The sequence below is a fragment of the Melozone crissalis genome, unplaced genomic scaffold (assembly GCF_028551555.1).
Source record: "Melozone crissalis strain CALT ecotype California unplaced genomic scaffold, PUWL_Pcris_2 ptg000056l_1, whole genome shotgun sequence".
NCBI classification, from domain to species: domain Eukaryota; kingdom Metazoa; phylum Chordata; class Aves; order Passeriformes; family Passerellidae; genus Melozone; species Melozone crissalis.
This window is the reverse complement of record NW_026535834.1, coordinates 7,582,531-7,603,108: the sequence shown is the minus strand read 5'-3', so window position 1 is coordinate 7,603,108 and position 20,578 is coordinate 7,582,531. Positions and strand designations below refer to the sequence as shown.

At 49.6% G+C, this 20,578-nt stretch overlaps 1 protein-coding gene across 14 annotated transcripts in view; it reads left to right on the top strand.

Annotated features, from left to right (window-relative positions):
- Nucleotides 1-15,414, top strand: part of FBXO34 (F-box protein 34) — a 40,069-nt gene extending 24,655 nt beyond the window's left edge. For 2 of the 14 annotated variants that reach the window (XM_054286947.1, XM_054286945.1), the window contains 3 exons: nt 1,796-3,998; nt 4,260-4,463; nt 12,666-15,414. In XM_054286947.1, the coding sequence (XP_054142922.1) occupies nt 4,387-4,463; nt 12,666-14,751 (2,163 nt within the window). In that variant the 5' untranslated portion in view covers nt 1,796-3,998; nt 4,260-4,386 and the 3' untranslated portion in view covers nt 14,752-15,414. Of the gene's footprint in view, nt 1-1,795; nt 3,999-4,259; nt 4,464-5,295; nt 7,483-12,665 lie in introns of those variants that run through there. The other 12 variants (XM_054286954.1, XM_054286952.1, XM_054286948.1 and 9 more) reach the window with 12 other exon arrangements.
- The last annotated feature ends 5,164 nt before the right edge of the window (nt 15,415-20,578 follow it).

The window sequence follows — 20,578 nt, the reverse complement described above, 5'->3', positions numbered from 1 at the left end:
TGCCTTGGAGCCCTACATGCTCATTTCCCTGCTTCTGAAACACTCTGCACTTTGCCCACTGTGCATTCAGAAGTGTTCCTGTCCACTAAAAGGACATAAAAAACACACATTTTCCAGCGTGATTCCAGGTGTGGATTGAGTTTCTGAGGGCCTTGTCCTGCTGGGCTTTGTGGGTTCCTGCCAGGTCAGGGGTAGGTGGGTTCAGGGAGCAATTTGGGTTCATTCTGTCCTGGTCCAGCTCCTTGGGAGGCTTCAGGTGAGAAATCAGACAGGGAAAGGTGGGAAAGAATAAACAGGCTCAGCTCCTGGAGTCTTTCCTCACAAGAGGGGTGCTCCAGACCCCTCATTGTCTTTGTGACCTCTGCTGATTCTGCTCACATGGCAATCATCAGTTTTCATTTGAATTGCTGCTCTGTCTGGTGGGATCCAAGGGTGGGAGCTTGGAGGAGCTTTGGGAAGGAAGGGCTGGAGTGAATTTGGTGAGGAAATGAGCCCAGGGCAATGGTAACCAGGTCCTGCTGCTTTGGCAGCTCTGGTTCCTGGTGCTTGGCAGAAGTGCCATCAGCTGGTGTTGGTGTGGGAGAAGGCACAGGAAACTCCCCCACACGAATTCCAGCTGGAGCCCCCGTGGCACTTTCATTGCCCTTAGATCAGATAATGCCAGATCTGATGGACCAGCAAACAGAGGGGAGAAGCTGAGCACACAAGGTTTCACAAGGCTTATGATGCCTGTGATGGCTCCTTTGGGGTTAAAAGGCAGTTCTTCAGGTGCTTTAAATATGCAGATATTGCTTGAAGAATAGTTAAAAGCAATGGTTAGGGGTTTGAGAGGGTGAGGACCTGTGTGTCCATCCCCTCATGTCACACCTGGCCTGGGAGCTGCTGTGGGAATGTTGGGATGGGGTAAGACCCTGTGGCAAAGCCTCTTGCTTAGGAGAGTCTGGTGCTGTCAGAGGGGTCCTGAGGGATGACTTGCCTGGGGGATGGCAGAATTGCATGTCTGGTGAATTACTCTTTTGGAGACAAGGATCATGAAATAACAACGTAGGATTGAGCTCCATGGTGGGAGAATGGACATGGAACTGGTTCTTGCAAGAAAACAAATACCCTTATCTTATTATAAAGCCTCAGCACTGACTTTTCCCACCCTAATGACTGTTTTTGTTACTAACTCCTCTGAGTTCTGCTCTGAATCACTTGCTGCTGCTTCCTTGTGCATCCTGAGTGTGCTGATGCTCTTTGCCAGCTGATCCAGAGTGACATCCCCATGGAACATCCCACAGCTTGCCCTGCATGGAGGTGGGGTGGTCAGATGTGTTTTTACACGTGTTTTTACCCACAGGGTGATTGTTGCTCAGCTCCAGCCCCGAGGCCAGGGCCTCCTTTCAAGAAAGTAAATTTTCTGAGAGGATGTGCCCACCCTTTGAACCGCTTTGTTGATCAGTTACTGTTGCTACAGCTAAAACACACTTGCACTAATCAAAATATCAGAAGCTGCGGTGAATTGCTACACAGATGGGGAGACCTTGAGTGCAGCCTGGTCGAGTTGATACATTTGTTTTTCTAGGCTGCAGCAGTGCTCAGACCTGGTGATAAGAGGGAATTTTGCGGGCCCGTTCCCTGGGCTCGGTCTGTGGCTGAGAGGATGTGTTGCTTTCTGCTGCCAAAAGCAGAGTCCTTCCCACATCTTGTGCAGAAAGGCATATGTTTGGGGGTGGTTTCAGAGAGGGAGAAGAACACCATTAGGGTTTTAACTTCCTCTTCTGTTTTGTTTCTCTGTGCATCTGTATTGCAGTTTTTTGGGCTGTACCTGACTCTGTGCAAAACTTAAATCAGCTGCAGCTCCTTCTGCTAAGGATCAGCCTTGGTACAGAAACAGTGGTAGTTAAAAGACAGTAAGTATATCTGCTAGCTTAAATGCTGGGGTTTTTTTTTTTCTCTTTTCCTTTTTTTTTTTTAATTCACAAGCACAGCTTTTTACTCTTCACACAGTAGGAATTTGTCAGGAGCTTGCTGGCATTTATAGTCTATTTCAGCTCTTTTCTATAGCCCAGCAGCTACAGAGGGGGGGAAAAAGCGTGCTTTGTATGGAGCTGTGGTTGGGGCTGTGCTGCAGTGCCCATCTGAACTTGGCTGTGTCTATTTTGTCAGCTTTTGCTTCCCTCTAGTAGTTGCTGGTCCCTTCCTAAACTCACGAAATCCCACCATACAATGCCTGTGCTTGGATCAGGGTTCTGCCTGCTCCTGACCTGAACCGATTCTCTTGATGGTTTTGCTTCTCGAGCTCTGCAAACAAGATATCTTTGAGTTTCAATTCTTTGTCTGGCTTTTTATCTTTTACTTCTCCATTGATCTCCAGAGGAGTAGGACTAGGACAAAACATGTGGTATTCTTGACCAGGGATCCATGGAGAGGGTGTAAGCTGTTGGAAGAGTGAGTGGCATTCTTGCAATGGTGTGGTTGCATTTATTTGGGTGTGGATATAATCATGCTTCTGTGATACAGTTCCTGCTGAGTTTGAAATGCTAGTGTTAGTAAAGCCAGACAAAAGCTTGGAGAAAAGTCAGAATTTCAGTGCCTTTTAGTGATGGTTCATGGGAAAGTAACGATTTTGTGTTTGATTTTCCTAAAGCACCGGGCATATGCTTTTTACTTCTCTGTGAATTACTGTTTGTGAATGTGTATCTTTACAGCATGAGAACATCAGAAACACCTGGTTTTGTGCCTAGGTTTCACTCGTAGAGGTAGGTCCTTGTTAGAGACTCTGGGTAGTCTGATGAAAATGGTGTTTAGCTACAAAGCTTCAATTTCTGCTGTTGCTGATCGTGGCAGCTTCATTGCTGGTCTCCCTGAATCCCTGGGCAGAGGACATGCTCTCCTCCTCCTGCTCTGCCTCCATCTCCTCCACCCCACACGTTTCTTAGCCTTGTGTAGAGCTCAGCAGAGATTTCTTCATGAAGACTGGAATGTGTTTATATAATATTTTATATATTATTTTAGGCTCCTGCTACTCAAATGTAGGCAAACTCTTAACCTCTTATTCGCCATCATTAAACGAACCGTGGAATTGCTGTAGCAGACATCAAGTCAGGTGGATCTAAACCAGCTTCTGTTTTTCCTGCCTGGAAGGTTCATCCTTCATCATTTTCCTGGCAAGTGTGGCTACCTAGAGCAGGTTTTCCAGGCCAGGAGTGTTTAGTGGGAGCATTGATTGTGAACCACACTGGTGAAGCAGTGCTGGGCTGGGCGTAGTGGGGGCTCTTCTGTGTGGGAGGCATTGGGAAGGGGGTGATGTGAGAGGCTCAATCTCTGCAAAAGCAGGGCTAGGACAGCAGTAGGAACGCTGGGCAGAGCTGCTGAAAAGGAGAGAACAACCTGCTGCACTAAATCACATCTCCCTGGGGACACAGCTCCATAGTTAGCATCCTCAAATGGCATTCCTTTATTACGGCATCATTGTGCACAGGCCTCTAGAGAGGAAGCAAACGGTCTCTCAAACAATCTGCTGGCAGCCCAGGCTGGAGTATTTGAGGTTTTCCAGGGCTCTTTTGCTGTGTCACTCTTCCCTTTAATGTTCCAGCTCGAAGGTTGTTGCTGTTTCTCCATCAAAGTGCGTTAACGCGCGGGTAAGGGTGTCTGCTCCAAGGACAAGGTGGAGAAGGCAGCAGCCCAGGAGAACAAGAGATACTGCAGAACAGCTTTGTTCTGGTGTAATCTGCCTTATCTGCATGTGATGCAAAGACAGGGCAGTTTTCACAAGACTTGGAGGCTGCGTGGTGACATGTTTTCTGTCCTTTTATAAAATCCACCACGTTATTTTGATTAGAGCGCTAACGTAACTCCTGGCAGCCTCAAATCTCACTGCTAGCAGCCACTTCCCTCCAAAGCCTGATGTGGTGCTAACAAGCAGAGAGATCTTGTGCGTCCTGTTTACATGGAGCTGGGAAGACAGCGTGTTCCGTGGGAGGTGCCAAGGTAGAGCTGCAGTTGGATAAAAGGTGAAAAAACTCCGTGTGTGCAGACAGGCTGTGGTGGGGCGTGTTCATTTGTGTTTGGTGGTGTTCAGGAACTCCAGCTGCAACACTTGGCATGATGATGTTGAGTTGTTTTAAATCTGAATATGTATCTTTTATATCTATGCATGCATAGCATGTTTGTGTTTGTATATATTTATATTTATATCTATTCTCTCTCGTGGGAAAATCCATGTCCTGATCATCTGCTCCTGTCACCTCCTCACGCAGCTCTCTGTTGTTCAGTTTCTAGGTGGCAGAGACACGGTGAAGCTGAGTGTGGGGCAGGCAGAGCTGATGGGGGAGCCTGGGGTGTAGCCCAGGATGGACTGGCTGTGACGAGGACGTGCCTTAGCCTGGAGAGGGCGTTACCATGAAGAGTTCCTGCAGAGCTGGCCTCCACAGGGAACCGCTGAATTCCACATCCTCCACCTTCCATCAGGTCAAACGGTACGAACACACTGCCTGCAGCTCAGCCTCAGCACTGGTTTTAGCCTTCTCCTTGTCCTCTCCCATTGTCTTCTGCTGTCACTCAAATATTTGCACGAAATTCTGACTTTCAGGCGGTGTTTAGGTTGTAATGGTTTAAGGGCAGAAATGTTCTTTGACGTTTTTATTTGATCATGACAGCTACAGATTCACTGCAGCTGGTAGGGTACTTGCAGAAATCCTTGGGTTTTCTAGCAACAGCTGTAAATTAGTTTGGGAAACATGACTTTGAAGTAAAACTTAATTGGTGAAAGGCTCATCAGAGTAGGCTTTAAAACATGCAGGCAGCTTGAAGCAAGTGGAAATGCTGGCAGTCATTGTTGTGGTTTGTCTTACTATGGACTAAGTAATTAGATTAGTTTGAGCCCACATTTTGCATTGCTCACTCTCCTGTGTCTCTTATTAAGGAGAAATGCACGATTGGTTTCAAACACTTGCGCTTATGTGACAATTAAGTGAATGCCTCTCACTTATAGGAACACCATGCAGAACAACTTGTCCTCATGCAAATGCAAGGACATGCCAGTTTGTTGGAGTTCAAACTACTTCCAAATAAATGTGTATTTTTTTTTTAAATTCTTTTTCTGAAACCAAGGCTCTTAAACTTCCTCAGTCTGGAGGAAGAGCGCCAGCTTTTTGGTTTCCAAAGGCTGTGTGGGTTTAAAGCAAACTTTTAACCTTTGTTCTTTGTGGTTGTGTAGACAGCATATACTTGCTATGTTAGTCTCATGGTAATTTAGTGCTGGAAAAGACTTCCTGGGTCACCCAGCTCCTTGCTTTGCCAAGCAGCATCTCATAATCCCTTTTGTGAACTTAGTCCAGCCTAAAAACATTTACATCTTTTCTTGCATCTTTTCTTCTCTCCTCCTGTAGATCAAGCCATTACTGAAGATGACAGATCTTGCTGTGCAATTAGGAACCTTCTTTTCATTCCCAGGCTGAACATTCATGACAGTTTATAGACTCATTTGAGTTTCTGTTCCTTTATTTCCCTTCTGCCTAAGGACTGCTGCTCATTTTCAGTGGTTTGCCTCTTCTTCTGCATTCTGTAAGAGGGGGTTGTAACCCTCACCTGTGGTTTTGCTGAGTGACCCAAGTGTTCTTTAGCAGCTTCCTGAGTAGCAATTGCTGCTGTTCTCAGTGAGATGCCCCTCACAGAATATTCTCAGTCCAGGCTAAAAGTGTGTGCTGTGCTCTGGACTGCTCTGCCTGGAGGGCTTCCTCATCACCTCCACTTCTTATTTCATGGATGTCTCTGTGGTGGCCAGTTCACCTCAGTTACTTCCAAAATTTGTTGGTGTCCCTCTTGCTGATGCATCACTGCCTGCATTTCCAAACCTCCTCAGTTCCTGTTACTCTGAGCTTTGTGTCTCTGCTGTTTTGGAGCTGCCTCTGTTTCTGTGGGTGCAGAATTAGTGCTGAGGTCGTTTTTAACAAAGTCAGATGTTCCCAGGGCTGATTCTTGAGGCATGTCTTTGGTTTCCAGGCTGGTATTTTCTTATTCAGCATCACCTGGGGCTGTCTCCTGCTAAGCCAGTTCCTTTGTCTGTTTTCCCATTCCTCTGCCAATCTGTCTTAGCCAGTAAATCTCTTTGTGCTCTCTGAAGTCCATGTGAGGAAGATATAGTAGATTGCTCTAAAAAGATGGCTTTTTTTGAGAACCTTGAGGTTAGTCTGGCATATTGAACTATTCCCTCTTCCCCCTTTTTCTGTGTGTCACATTAATCCTCTTTGCTTGCAAAGCACCTTTATGTTGGAGTCAGAATAGGAGCCCTGGAGAGGCTGTGATCATTCTCCTTCCCTTTCTCCCCTGCAGTGCCCCCTCCAATGTGCCACATGTTTATTATCTCCTATTGTTGCCTTTCAAGAGGTTTATAAATCCTGTTTCTTGGCCTGCAGTGCATGAGCCTATCTGGTTTGGATTCTGAAACTGGGATGAGCCAATCCTCACAATTTTTATGAAGCTCTCTAATCCCCCTCCTGCCAATGCTCTTGTTCAGATTAACGCCTGGGCTTTTGCCCTCATCATCACCCTTACCTCCCCTCTTTAAAAATGGTGCAAAGTCAAATTTGGTATTTTGTGTTGTACTCTTGATCTCTGCCCTGCCCTTGCTTGCAACCCTGTTTCTCTTTTCTCTCACAAACTGGAAAAAAAACCTTTCAGTTTTTCTTTGTTGTTAAATATCTCTGCAGTGACTTAACGCTGCACCAGTTCTCATGTTTATTCCTGGACTTTTTGGTCTCTAAGATAGAAGTTTCCAAGTGATGTGACCTGAAACCTGTGTCTGTTTCTGGTATCCTTCACAAAAAAGGATCAAATCCAGTTGGAGTTGCTTTGAGTCTTTTGTTTGGGATGTGTTCTTAATAATGAAAACACCTTCAGACTCCTGGAGAATGCAGTGTGCAGTGAAATCCTGAATTCATCAACCAGTTTCTTTCAGTCTTGAGTTTCAGAAGGGCAACCTGCTTTCAACTCTACTTCTGCTTGTTTTTATTTTGAATGCTGAGTCTGTTACAGATGGTGTGGTCCAAGGTTAATTTCTGCAACCTTTGATGTGTTCTCATTGCATATGCACAACAATGAAGGCTATAAATAGCATCACTCTGTGGAGCTTCCTTAGCACAAGGAATTTGTTGCACTGTGATATGAAGAAAGGTTCTCTTGCACTTCATAAATCAGGAAACAAATTAATCAATGTAAAACACTTCCAGAAGGACACTTGGCACTTACCTTTCAGCAGAAGCCCTATAAAAGCAGCAGTTTTTGTCTTGCTGTCCCTCTGTGATTTCCCCTCATCGTGTCCCACCACAGCCACGTGTGCCATCCCATCATCTCTGGATGCAGCTGATAACCTTGAATTCCAAATCTTTCAGTTTATTTTATTCCCTTTTGCTTTGTCATGTCTGGTGTGCTTGGGCAGCAGGGCTTTGAGCTTCCTGAGGCTCAGCACAGAACTGCTGCTGCATCTCTCCCTTCATGGTGAGTGCTCTTATACAAAAGCCTGGCAAAGCTGTGGCACTTCTTCCTGTGCAAAATGTAGGAAGTAGCCAAGGCAACTGTGCTTTACTGAAGGGTGGGTGTGTGTTTAGTGTAAAACATGTTCAAGACATTGATGGGTGGGAGCCCTCAGAGTGGAGGGGTCTGTGCTGGGCTTGGGGGTGCATTCTGTCACCCAGCACCTCTGTGGGATGCTGGGCTTTGTGGGATGGATTTCCTGGCTGTGCTGGGTGCAGCTGTGTTTGGGGTTGTCTCCCCCAAAATCAGGTTATCTGAGCACCTGATGCAGGTGAACAAGCTGGGGAGGGACCCAGCCTTAGGAGTTTGGTTCTTACAGAGCATTTATCTCCTCAGCTCTGCTGGGCCAGCTCTGCCCCACGGTTTTGGCTTTCTCCCCCTTGCCCCAGGCTGGCCACTGGAGCAGAGAGCTCTCCTTCAGCAGCCACGTGCCTTCTGTTTGCCTTCCAATCCCTCTCTAATCCTTGCTGGCTCTCCCTTTGCTGCAAGAGGCGTTTTGGAGGTGTTGGGAGCTGGGTCAGGAGCAGTTGCTGCTCCAAGGGGAGTGGGCTTTCAGGAAATCAGATGCTTCCACAGCTGCCAGAGTCAAACCCAGCCCTGCTCTGGAGCTTCCCAGCCCTCCTTTCTGTGAGCTTGGAGCCTTGCCATGCTCCAGAACAAACTCCATGAGTGCAGGGAGCCTTCCATGGCGGGACTTTCCCCAGCAGAATCCCTGGAATGCCTTTGAAGCAGCTCTCTGTCTGCTTTGCCTTGCCCTGGCAGTGCAGAGGGGATGGAAATGGTGCTGGAGATGGAGCCCAAAGGACCCACCAAGCCCTTCCAGAAATAACAAGTGGTTGAGTGTGGTTAACTCCCACTCAGTGCTCAGTCCTTGCTAATTGTCAGTGTCCTTTCTGGAGGAGGAAAACTCCATGGACAGAGAGCTGGGATGCCAGGGAAGGGGAATGCTTTGCCAGAGGTGTGGGGTTTTTATTGTTGTTGATTTTTTTCCCTTTTTTTTTTTTTTTTTTTTGGGCTTCTGCCTTGTGTTAGTATGTCCTGAGGGGTTTTTCAGAGTTGTAGTTGGCACTGGGTGTGCAGTCAGCAACGTGAGGAGCTTTTTTTCAACTGCAGTTGGTGTTTACAGGGAGAAATCCATAGGAAACTTGGGGGTTTGGATGGAAATTTTCCCCCTAATAAAACCTTCCAGTGCTTTGCCCAGAAAACTTGCAGTGTGAATATGGTGTTTGTGAAGATCAGGCTTTTTTGTCCTTGTTGTTCTTGCTGGCCAGAGGAAATCTTTTGGCTTCACAGGGCATCATCAGAGCCCCTGAGCTGGGAGCTCCAGGGGGAATTAAGGCTCTCTGTGGACCTTAGAAAGGAGTTGTGAAAACTGATTCTTTTCTACCAGTTTTGCCTCCAACTCTGGAGTTTCCACTAAAGCAAATATATTATTGTTTTAGGCTGCTGTGATTTAGAACATACATAAACACAGAAGGATGCTGGAAGAGTCTGGCCAGCTTGGCAAGTAGAATCATGGAATGATTTGGGTTGGAAAAGACCTTCAATCCCATCTCATTCCACCCCATTACCATGGGCAGGGACATTTCCCACTAGACCAGGTTGCTCCAAGCCCAATCCAGCCTGGATTTGGACACTTCCAGGGATGGGGAATCCACCAGTGGGTTATGGGTGGGGAGAGAGGGGTGTGTGAGTATCTGAGCTCATAGAAGGGAATAGATTTCTGTATCAGCAATGTGTAGTAACCAGCTTGATAAAAGTGCAGTGGAAACAAGCTGTAGTTAGGATTTACAAAAACAGCAGTCTCATTCCAGCAGTGCAAGTATCCTGTTTTTCAGACATGGCTGATTAGAAATAGAAAAACTGGCCCCTTTATTTCATCAGCTTAAGGATGGAATAACACTATAAAGGCAGCACTGCTCGTTGTTTCAGTGCTGATCACTCCTGGCAGAATTCTCTCTTATCAGCAATTTAAAACCACACATTTGGGATTGAAAACCTTTTATGTTTGCTCCCGTGGACTTCTGAAGAGTCGTCTCTAAAGATAAAATTAGAGAGCTTGATAACTTAAAGGGTGGAGGAAAGCAAACAGAATTATTCTGGAATGGAGTGTCATAGGGAATATGTGACTTCACCTTTTAACAACTATTTTTGGGTGGTTTTAAATATTTAAAAGCTTACCTGCAGCTGCCACAGCTCTGTGCTTGCCAGCACTGAGAAACGGGGGAGTCTGTGGGTGGGGACTGGGCTCTGGTTCATCTTCAAAGCAATTTCTGCTGGGAAGCCTTGATCTAATTGTGGGAGCTAGAGATGAAATGTGCTGCTGGTGTGCAGGGAAGGAGCTGTGATTGCCTGAAAGTTCATTCTCAATGTCCACAGCAAAGGGCGTGTGAGCTGGGGGCTCGTTTTTTCCAAGTGACACTTTCAGGTAAGGCTCCTTGCTAAAGTGGCTTTTGAAATGAAAGTTCTCTTCCCTGCTGCTGGAAAACTCTGAGGCAGGTGGCAGCTGGTCTTGTGGAGTTTGCAGAGCTCTTTATAGCTGTCTGAAGTTATTAGATGAAGGTTTTCTTTAAATCCAGATCCATTAAAACATGTGCAGTGAACTGAATGCTGAATTCAAATGAGGCAATTATTCTGGCAGTAAAACTTCTGACTAAGGCATAATTTTGTTATGTAAATTATAACTTTTCAACCTTAAATGGTATTGTTGGCTTAGCCAGGGACTAACTGAAACATAGGAAATATAACCTTAAACAAGGAATCTGTAATAGGTGAGGCAGAACTTTACCCTTTGTCTTTCTCCACGGACCAGAAATAGCTGGGAGCAGCTGAACCAACTCTGCTGGCTGAACATGTCCCCTGAGCCTCTTGGGGCAACCAGTTTGGCTCTGGTTTTATTCACATAATCCCTGCTCTCACCTCCATTTGCAGCTTCTCTTAATGAAGGGTGTTGAGCTGATTGTCCTGCTGGATTCCTCAAAACTGCTTGAAGAAAGCCTTTTAAAAAACAAGCTCAGCTCATCTTTCAAACACCTTGGCACAAAACTGATGAATGAAATTTGATCTCCTGCTCCTGGCTCAGGAGATCTCAGCATGCAAAGCCGTGTTTTAATTGTGTTCACCTCTTCTCCCCAGGGTATGGTGGCGAGCAGCCACTGGAGCTTTTCCCTCCCTAGTCTGGGAAATGTCCTTCTGGAAGGGAAGGGAGGGCAGGGAAAGGCTGCAGGCACTGTTCTCTGCAGCACTTTGCTGCAGTGCTTCACCTGCTGCTCCTCTGGGCTGGGCTTTGGCCAGGTCACCTCAGCAGCCTGACCCTGCTTCACTGTGAAGCACAACCAGAGGGAGGCAGCCCCTGTGAAAAATGAGGCCAAAGCCAACTCCAGCAGCCTCATTTTCCCATTTTTCTCTCTGTGCCTCTATTCCAACGCCCTGAAGTTCTATTTTTATGAGATTATTTTAGCTTTCAGCATCTGACTGAGGAGGCAAACAAAGTAGCTCAGTTGCATTTTGCAGAGGAGACTAAACTGGGAGGTGACCCAGTTCCAAGGAGCTGGAATTGGCACACAGGCAGAGAATTAACCCAGGGCTGGGTGGGTGTGTGTGTCTGCAGCACTGGGATCTCTTACCCACTGTCTCTAGGTGAGATGCAGGTGGTTGTGGCATTGTCTGGTTGCAAGAGCCAGGTGATGATCTCCCTAAAAAATCCAGAGGGAAGGAACATGACATCTGCCTTTCCAGCAGCTGTTTCCTGGCCTTCAAAGCCCTGCTTGGACCACAGAGGTGCAGAAAGGTGAGCTGAGCCCTTCCTCTTGATGTAGCTGCCCAAAATCTCTGTCTGTCCCCCTTGTTGTCACTAGAGCCAGAAGGAGGAACCAGAGAAAGCTGCTTCTAGTCCTGGAGCTTCCTCTTCCTGGGCAGCATCACTTATAAATTTCTTGGACTTTATAGACCAACAGATTGTAGGTTTCTAGCCTAAAACCAGCTTTTAACTAAAAACCTCAAAGTTGCCACACTTAACTCTGTTGGTGTTGGCTCTCAAGGGGAACACGTTCAGTGCCTCAGTGTGTCTGTGCCAGCTCATGATGAGCATGGCTCTGAACCTGCTGCTCTTCACTCCTGAGCACACATCATCCCCGAGGAGGAGGCCTTTGAGTGCAACAACTCAAAGATTACCATGGAAACATAACCTGTAGTTAGTTCTGTATGTGCTGGTGAGAGCCTGGGGTCTCCTGGTGGTTGCATCCTATGTTCTGAATTCCTGAGCTTTGAAGGGAAGGTGACTGTGGAGGTATGACAGGACAGAGGAGTCTGGGGCTGCTGCTGCACTGTCAGCAGCATCCAAGGGGTCTTTCACAGCTCTGAAATTCCTGAGTGTGCAATCCCATCCTTGAGAGTGGGTGTCCTCAGCAGGATGTCACACTGCTGTCACTTTGGGGGGACATTGATGAGTACATAAGCACCCTTATGGGAAAGTCACCAAATTTGCCATTATCAATGTGCTGAAGGAAAGGCTTCATTGCCCAGAGAAGCTGTGGCTGCTTCATCCCTGGAAGTGTCCAAGGATGGGTTGGATGGGACTTGGAGCAACCTGAGATAGTGGAAGGTGTCCTGCCCGTGGAAGGAAGTGGAAAAAAATGAGCTTCAAAGTCCCTTCCAACCCAAACTGCTGTGTGATTTTGGGTGATAGGAGGAGATTAGATATCCCCTGGGATCTCTGATTAATATAATTACTCTTGCTAATTTCTCTTTTGAGCTTTAACCACATTTTATCTACTGAAAAGAGTGTGTGTGGTAGCTGAGTCCAGATAAAGCCTGTGACCCGTGTGTGCCTTGCCTTGGATCAAGGAATGAGCAGGCAGAAGGATGGCTCTAGCTCAAGAATGAACCACTAGCTATGTTTTCACAACTGATACAACTTAAACTGGAGCATTTCTCCTTGCAACTGCTTGGAAACAGATTTCTCTAATGGGAAGTTCTCTCCTGCTGCAGGAAGTTCTTCAGGGGTGGATATTGCAGCCTTGGTGGCTCTTTTCCTTTCTCATGTGGTTCCTCTTGAGGTGTGGGCTGGTGCCTGCTCTGGGCCACCTTCTCTAATTCCAGACAGGCATATTTTGCAACTATAACTTCTTCCCTCTCTGTTTTTCCAGGGTTTCTGGTATGCACTTAAAGCCATATCTCAAGTTACAGAAGAAAGAGCGATCCCCAGAAATAAGCCAGGATTCCCTTCGAGGCCACCAGGGACCAGCACAAGGAGAAAAATTCACCAACTGCACCAAACTGAGCGTTTTCCAAAAACCCTCCCTGGTGGCTCCATCTCAAAAGCTTCTGGGGATTATTTATCCAAATACTATGTGCAATATGAACGGGAAGGGCCCGGCGGACGCTCCGAGCGCGAGGGAGAAGAAGAACGCCCTGTCTGCCACGATCCACCAGGGAGAAGAAGGAGAGGGACCTCTGGATGTGTGGGCTGTGGTGAAACCCGGCAACACCAAGGAGAAAATCGCCTTCTTTGCAGCCCAGCAGTGCAGCAGCGGCGGCACCCGCACGGGCTCCATGAAAATCAAGAGCACGTGGGACATCGACGGGAGGACGGCCAAACGCAGGAAAAAATCGGTGGATCTTAAAAAAGCCAAAATCCAACTGGAAAGAATGAGGGAGGCCAACTCCAGGTGCTCCCAGCCGGAGCCGTTCGCCTGCGGCATCGAGCACTGCTCGGTGCACTCGGGCGGCGACGGCGCCGACGGCGCCTTCCCGGGCCGCTCGCTGTCCGTCATCGAGATGGTGGCGTTCCTGGAGCAGCGGGCCAGCGCCCTGCTGGCGGACTGTGCCAAGAGCTGCGCGGGCACCAGGCTGAGCCCCCAGCCCAGGGCCGCCGTGCCCGGCCCCGAGCCCCCGTGCCCGGGCGGGCCGTGCGAGGCGGAGCCGCAGGGCGAGCCCGTGCGCGTGCTGGACATGGTGGCCAGGCTGGAGTCCGAGTGCCTGAGGCGGCAGAGCGAGGCCGGGAGCCTCTCCCGCAACAACAGCTTCCGCAGGAACGTGGGCAGGGTGCTCCTGGCCAGCGGCACCCAGCCCGAGGGGGACCTGGGCAAGGGGGGCCCGCCCCAGGGACGGGCAGGGGTGGCAGGGGATGGGTTTGGGGGTCGCTGCGGTGACACCGAGCTCTGGGATGGCGGCGCCTCTGCCCCGCGGCCGTTTCCTTCGGGGCTGGATACCCGGGTGGGGAATGTGAGTTCGGGACTTGCCCAGGCGGTGCTGGCCATGACAGCTGGCAGGAGTGACGCTGACACACGGATGGAGCCCCCCAGGGCCCTGCTGGCCCCGTGTCCCGCTGCTGCCAGGCTAGCGCCGGATACCCTGCAGAGCGAGAGCGCGACTGTTGATTGTACGTCGAAGGAGCCTGGAATTTTCCCAAAGCATCCCGCTAGGAAGGAGCCCTTGTGCATCAGTATATCGGTCAGCAAGACAGAGGAAGGGTGCAGGAAGGAGAAGCTCTCTGGTTCTGGTGAGGATTCACTCCCAGGGAGGCTGTTTTTCCTCCAGGGTGAGCAGCCTGCTGCTCACGAGCAGCAGCCACGGCGGGAGGGTCCCCAGGAGAAGCCAGGGGAAGTAGCCCAAAACGAGGATGAGGATGCTCTGGCATCTGGTAGATCGTGTGTCAGCAGCAGTGTCCCTACAGAGCCATCAGCCCCTTCTGTCCCTGCCACAGAAGGAGCTTTGCAAGTACTTGATGCCTCCTGCCTAAAGCGGCAGGTTTCTCATGACTTTCTGGAGACCAGGTTTAAAATCCAGCAGCTTTTGGAGCCTCAGCAGTACATGGCCTTCTTGCCTCACCACATCATCGTGAAGATCTTTGGGTTGCTTCCCACCAGGAGCCTGGTTGCCCTGAAATGCACTTGCTACTACTTCAAGTTCATCATCGAGTACTACAACATCAGGCCGGCCGACTCGCGCTGGGTGCGCGACCCTCGCTACCGGGAGGATCCCTGCAAGCAGTGCAAGAAGAAATACGTCAAGGGAGACGTGTCCCTGTGCAGGTGGCACCCCAAGCCCTACTGCCAGGCTCTGCCCTACGGGCCTGGCTACTGGATGTGCTGCCACCGCTCCCAGAAGGGCATCCCTGGCTGCAAGCTGGGCCTCCATGACAATCACTGGGTCCCCGCCTGCCACAGCTTTAACCGCACCATCCACAAGAAAACCCGAGGAGCTGGAGCAGAGGTGGAAGAGGAATATTAGTGCACAAACACTTTCCTGCAAGATTGAGATTGTTTGGGAGAGGAGGAGGAGGAGATTCTCATGCCTTGTGCTGTTTACAGTGTATATAATTGTCGTGATTTGTTTTTTTTTTCCCCCCCACAGGGCTATGAAACTGCACATACTCAAACACAAGAGCCTTTACCTTTTAGATTAAAAGAGAGCTTTTAGTCCATCTCTGTAAATAACACTATAAAAACTAATTGTACATACAGAGTCTACAGCTGGCTGAACAAGGTAACCCCTACAATGCAGCTATCCCAGTGTTGCGGCTATAGGTGTGTGTGTTTTTAAGTGTCTTGTTTCAAAATCTGTATATCCTGTATAATATATGAATGTTTCTGAGAAGAAACTCTAAATAGGTAAAGGTCAACTTGTTTAAAGAAGCTGCAGACAACTTAACTGGACAACCTGAAACTTAGACTATAGAACAGATCCATTATAGTAGCGTGGCAGTGGATTAAAAAAAGAAAAGAGAGGAATATTATTGTATAGTCAGAATATAAAAAAAAGTTCTTGTCTACTCATGTTGTCTGGTTGGGTTTTTTTTTTTTTACACATAAATAAAATGTGCATTCTAGATCTGCCTTACCAGACTTCCTCTTGTAAGACTTTTGCCCCAAAATAAAAAAATGCTGTAAAACACGTGGCAGAAACTTGGTGCTGTGCTGTAGTTCAGACGTGCAATGTGCTTTCTCTAGGAAACCTCTCCTCCTACTAACAAAGGAACAAAACCCCCCCAGATCTCTAGTACTTGGAGAACTCCCTGCTGTAACAATCAGAGATTCCAGCTTTTCCTTCTGCCTGCAGCAGGGGCTCCTTTCATTGGGAATTCTGGTGCTGGGTGCACTTTCTGGTCCTCCTGCCCTGATACCTGGATGCTCCAGGATGTAGTGTGGGTCCAGCAGGATGAGTGTGGAGTTGCCTTGGCTCTGTGATGTGCCGGAAGCTTTCCTCTCAGCTCTGTGTGGAATTTTTCCCTTGCAGAAGACTCCTTGCAGTGCTTTGCCTGCCCTGCTGCAGCCCTGGCCTCTCCAGGGCCGTGGGTTGGTGCTTTCCAGGGCAGTTCAGAGCTTTGTGTCGGATGAACGGCGATTCCTCACGCTCGGAACGGGAGCACGGAGTGTGGCAGAGTTTCCCTGGATCCCTTCCTGTCCTGCAGTGCTGTGAGCCAGCCCTCAGCCTCCTGCTGCAGCCCTGGCAGGGTGGATGGTGTGGAAGGCTGGGGATGGAGCCTGGCCAGGGCAGCGGCTGCTCCAGGAGCCCAGCAGAGCGTGGCAGCCCTGCCTTTGCCCTGCCACCTCCCTCCTGTCCCTCTTGGTGCTGTTCCTCTGCCCTTCTCAGGGCACACATGGACTCTTGGCTCTCACCATTCCAAATCTGACCTGGTGCCACCTTCCCATGGGCTCACCTCTGCTCAGACCCCAAGGAGCTGCTGGAAAGGGCAGGGATGGGGTAGCCCTGCCCCTGGCTCATCCTGTCCTCTGTCCTTTGCTGCTGGATCGAGGTGTGGAACGCTGCTGGCTGTGGGGCCGGGCCGAGCCAGCCACCCCCACCTGCCCTGGGCTCGCAGGGAGTGACTCACCTGGTTCAGAGGATGAGGAGGACAAAAGGGTTTGAAGGCTTTTGTTCTTGCCTTTAACAGTGGGAGAAGGAAAATCAAGCCCTGACAGCCTGAAATGTGGGTTTGGTGAGCTCAGACTTTGCAGGGAGCTTTAAAGGATGTGCTGGGTTTATATTTTGCCTTCACCTGCTCCTGCCACCCAGCGGGTGTCATCCACCCCTCCCGGAGCTGCTCAGCCTCCTTGCACTGCAGACACGATGACAAGCAGGAGGAATGAAATTAGGAATCTCACGGAAGGGTGTGGCCACCTTGTAACCGGCTGGGAAGAGGGAGAGGAAGAGCAGATCCCTCCTCAACCCCTGACTTCATCCCCTAACGGGGCTCAGGTTCACCCAAACCCCTCTGCTCCCCCAGCTGCACCCGGACCAGCAGCACAGCCACCCCCTGGCTGCTGTTTTGCCAGAGCCATCGGCATCAAAAGCCTTCAGCTTCATTCTGATGAGGGGAAAAGGGAAAGAAGCTGCTTTCCTGCTCCTCCACCCAAGACTCTGGAAAACTTGAGGCTGACAGCAGCAAGGAAAGTCCCTGCAAGGCTGGAATGGAGTGGCAGAGGAAAATATTTTGTAATTAGATAAGGGGCCAGTGAGGTCATTTTACTTGGAACAGGGTGTGAGATTTTGGTCATCTTTGTTGAACAAGGGGAAAAATGAGGATACAATAATATCATGAGGCTGTTTAGTTCTTGGAGCAGGTAAAGCCAGAGGATAATTTGCTGTCCCTACCCCATCCCTGCCCTGCCCCCAGGCTGCCTGGGGAGCGTGGGCTGGTTTATACATCATGTATTACATTGTCTGCTGGAACTGTCCCTCCTGCACAGCATTGCTGTTAAAAATTGTTTCACAGAGCAGGGTTTTACATCCAGAAATGAGTTGCTTCTGAGTGTTGCCATGCTGAGCTGCCTGGAGGCTTTTTTTTTTTTCCTGTACCATTGTAAAATGCAGATTTCTGTTTCCTTAAGGGACGGTTCAGGGAGAAGCCAAGGTCTGATGAATGTCAGGGTTTTGGGTTTTTTTCCTAAGAAGCAATTAAAAAAAAAAATAAAATCCAGTGTTGGATTTACAAAGTTCAGTGTTTAGAACTGAGGATGAAGGGAGATTCCATCATGTTCTTGACTTCCCTGCCTGGGAGCATTTGGAGTGTCTGGACTGAATTTCCAGATAGGCCTATAGAGAAGTTGTAACAACATTTCTATTGTCCATAAGCTTCCAGTTTTCATCAAGCTCTGGGGCTCTCCTGGCATGGACAGCCCTGTGAAAGCTGCCTGTGCTTGGGCTCTTGCTCCATCCTGGCTGTTCTGCAGCAGCTTTTCCCTTTGCTGGGCCCTGGTCCCTGTGGAGAAACCCTGGGAAGCTGCAGCAGAGCTCAGCTCCTTGTGCTGGACCCAGGGCCTGCAGAGGCTGCCCCGTGCAGCCCCTGGAGCTGTTGGGAAGGCCAAGGAAAAGCTCCAGGGCAGGAGCCAGGCTGGGAGAGCTGGGGGAGCTCCCCTGGAGAGGAGAAGGCTCCAGGGAGAGCTCAGAGCCCCTGGCAGGGCCTGAAGGGGCTCCAGGAGAGCTGGAGAGGGACTGGGGACAAGGGATGGAGGGACAGGAGCCAGGGAATGGCTCCCAGTGCCAGAGGACAGGGATGGGTGAGAGATTGGGAAAAAAATTCTTCCTTGTGAAGGTGCTGAAGCCCTGACACAGGGTGCCAGAGCAGCTGTGGCTGCCCCTGGATCCCTGGAGTGCCCAAGGCCAGGCCGGACACTGTGCATCAGTGGGAGATGTCCCTGCCATGGCAGGGGTGGAACAAGTTGATCTTTAAGGTCCCTTCCAACCCAAACCATTCTGAGATTTCCCAGCTGCACAAAACTGCCCTGACAGATCCAACCTGAGGCTCAACTGCCCCTTCTTGCACGGTGGGAATGGTGCTGAAGCCTCACCTGGGGCTGTTTCCCCTGCCCCCTGCCTTTGGCTGCTCCAGGCAGTGCTGGGGTAGGGACAGGTGGGGACATTTTCAGCTGCTCCCCTGCCACAATCCAGGGTGGGCAGAGGACAAAAGCTGCTGGTCCTGCCTAAGCAGACTTGGGAGCTGAGCTCAGGCCCAGACCTGGCTTTGCCCTGGCCATGACCTGGCTGTGCTGTGACCAAGGCCATGAAGTGCCAGCTCTGTGTGAGCAGCCCCAGCTGGCTGCTGCTCCCAGCCCTGCGTGTCCAGCACCAGGAATCACAGAGCCATCGGTGCTCCCCATCCCACAATCACAAAAAATGGAGTGGGAGGGGTGGTTTGTCCTCCATTGTGTGCTCACAGCAGCCTGTGAACCACCAGGGCCTGTGGGCATCCCTGGGCCCTTTCCCTGTCACTGACACTGCTTCACCTGAGTAACTCCATCCTTCCTGCACCCTGAAATGAGCCTGGAACGAGGAGCTTTGCATGCAGAAGGAATCCCCCACCTGCAGAAACATCCCCAGCACACCCAAGAGGTTTTCATGTACACAGAGGGATGTGTGTGTGTCTGTGTGCTGTGCAGGACTCCACCCCTGCTCCCATGGAGATGCAGTTATTTTATGTAAGAGTATTTTTTTATAATGGATATTGCTTATTCCACCTCTGTAAGATTGCACTGTAACAGGTCTGGTCCCTGTGATGCTTCCAAGGCTGGAAGTTCTTGTGTACTTTGCCCAGCACGGTGAAAAACAAACCACACAGAAGTAACAGTCATAAATATACAACTTTAAAAAAAATTATTGTTAAAGATTTATTGCAATAATACAATAAAATTTAGAAGAAAAAAAAAAACCAACAAAAAAACCCAAAAAAACCAAACCATTTGTGTTTAGTTACATCTTAAGTCTGGAAGTTGTGAGAGGGGGGCCGTGAGTTTCCCCAGGTGACAAAGCCACCCTGGGTGTCCCACCCTGACCCTGCACAGGCACCTGATTTTCAGCACAGGGCTGGGCCCTGCAATCAGGCTCCTCCTTGGCAGCCCAAATTGGCCACCCCAGGTCACTGATCACCACCAGAAATCCTGGCCAGAACTGAAATTCCCGTGTTCATGCTACACAAAAAGTTTTGTAAACTCTCAGCTGGCTGCCTTCAAATATTTATAATTATGGATATTCCTGCCCTCCCTCCCTCCCTCCCTCACCCCCCCGAAATAACCTGGGAAACGAATCCTGGTGATTGCACTCAAGGTTTGGACACACACAATTCTTCCTCAGCTACACATGTGCAAAACACTTTTGAAAAAACCACCACAACCTTGTGTTCTGTTACAAAAAAAGGTTCCATGAAAAGCCCCATCCCAACACATCTGAACACCCCCAGGGTGCCCTTGTGCACTCTCAGAGTATGACACGGTTGCAAATAAATTATTTTGGAAAACATGGATAGGAAGAATATGGCTTAGAAAAGTTCTTGTGTTGGATTTTCTTTCCCTAAGTTCAGTGACAGTGCACGAAGCCGAGTCGTGGCCTGACCTCGTGGGGCTCAAAGCACAAAGGCAGCAATGAAAAAGGGACTGAAATGCCTGTTAAAAAACAACAACAAAAAGGTATTTAGATGGTGGGGTCCAGTGCAAAAGCCACGGGGAAGCAAAGGGGCTGGGCTGTGGGCCCAGTCTGCAATACTGGCGTGCGCTGGCTGCTCAGAGCTGTGAGTGCTCAAGTGCTGAGAGCCAGGGGAGCCCAGCCTGGCAGAGGGGCTGGGGCAGGGCTGGGCCATGGCTCCCATCAGCTGCAGCAGCCCAGGGGCCTGGGCTGTCCTAAAACAAACCCAACTCTGGGAGCAGAGCAGCGGCAGGACAGGCTGGCGTTGTCTGACGACGTGTGGAGTTAAGGGTCTTTGGTTTAAAAAAAAAAAAAGAGAAAAAGAAAAATGAGAGGAAACTACTGGCAAAGGATGCCCAGCTCAGGGCTAAAGAGAAGCAGCTGCCGTGGAGGGGTGAGTGGCACATGGGTGTCACTGTCACCCCTCCTGCGTGGGGACAGGGGCAGCACTGGCCAGCCTGGAGAGGGAGGGAGAAATCCAGCACAAACACCCTGTGAGGTGCTGGGAAAGCCAGCCCTGGAGCTGGGAGCAGGCAGATGTGGCCTCTGTCACCATGTCCTCGTCAGGAGCTGAGGGGCAGTGCCAGAAACCCTCAGGAGGCTCCTCCTTGGCTGGCCCTGTGGGGGAACTGTCCCAGCCCCAAATGTAAACGTTGGAAGC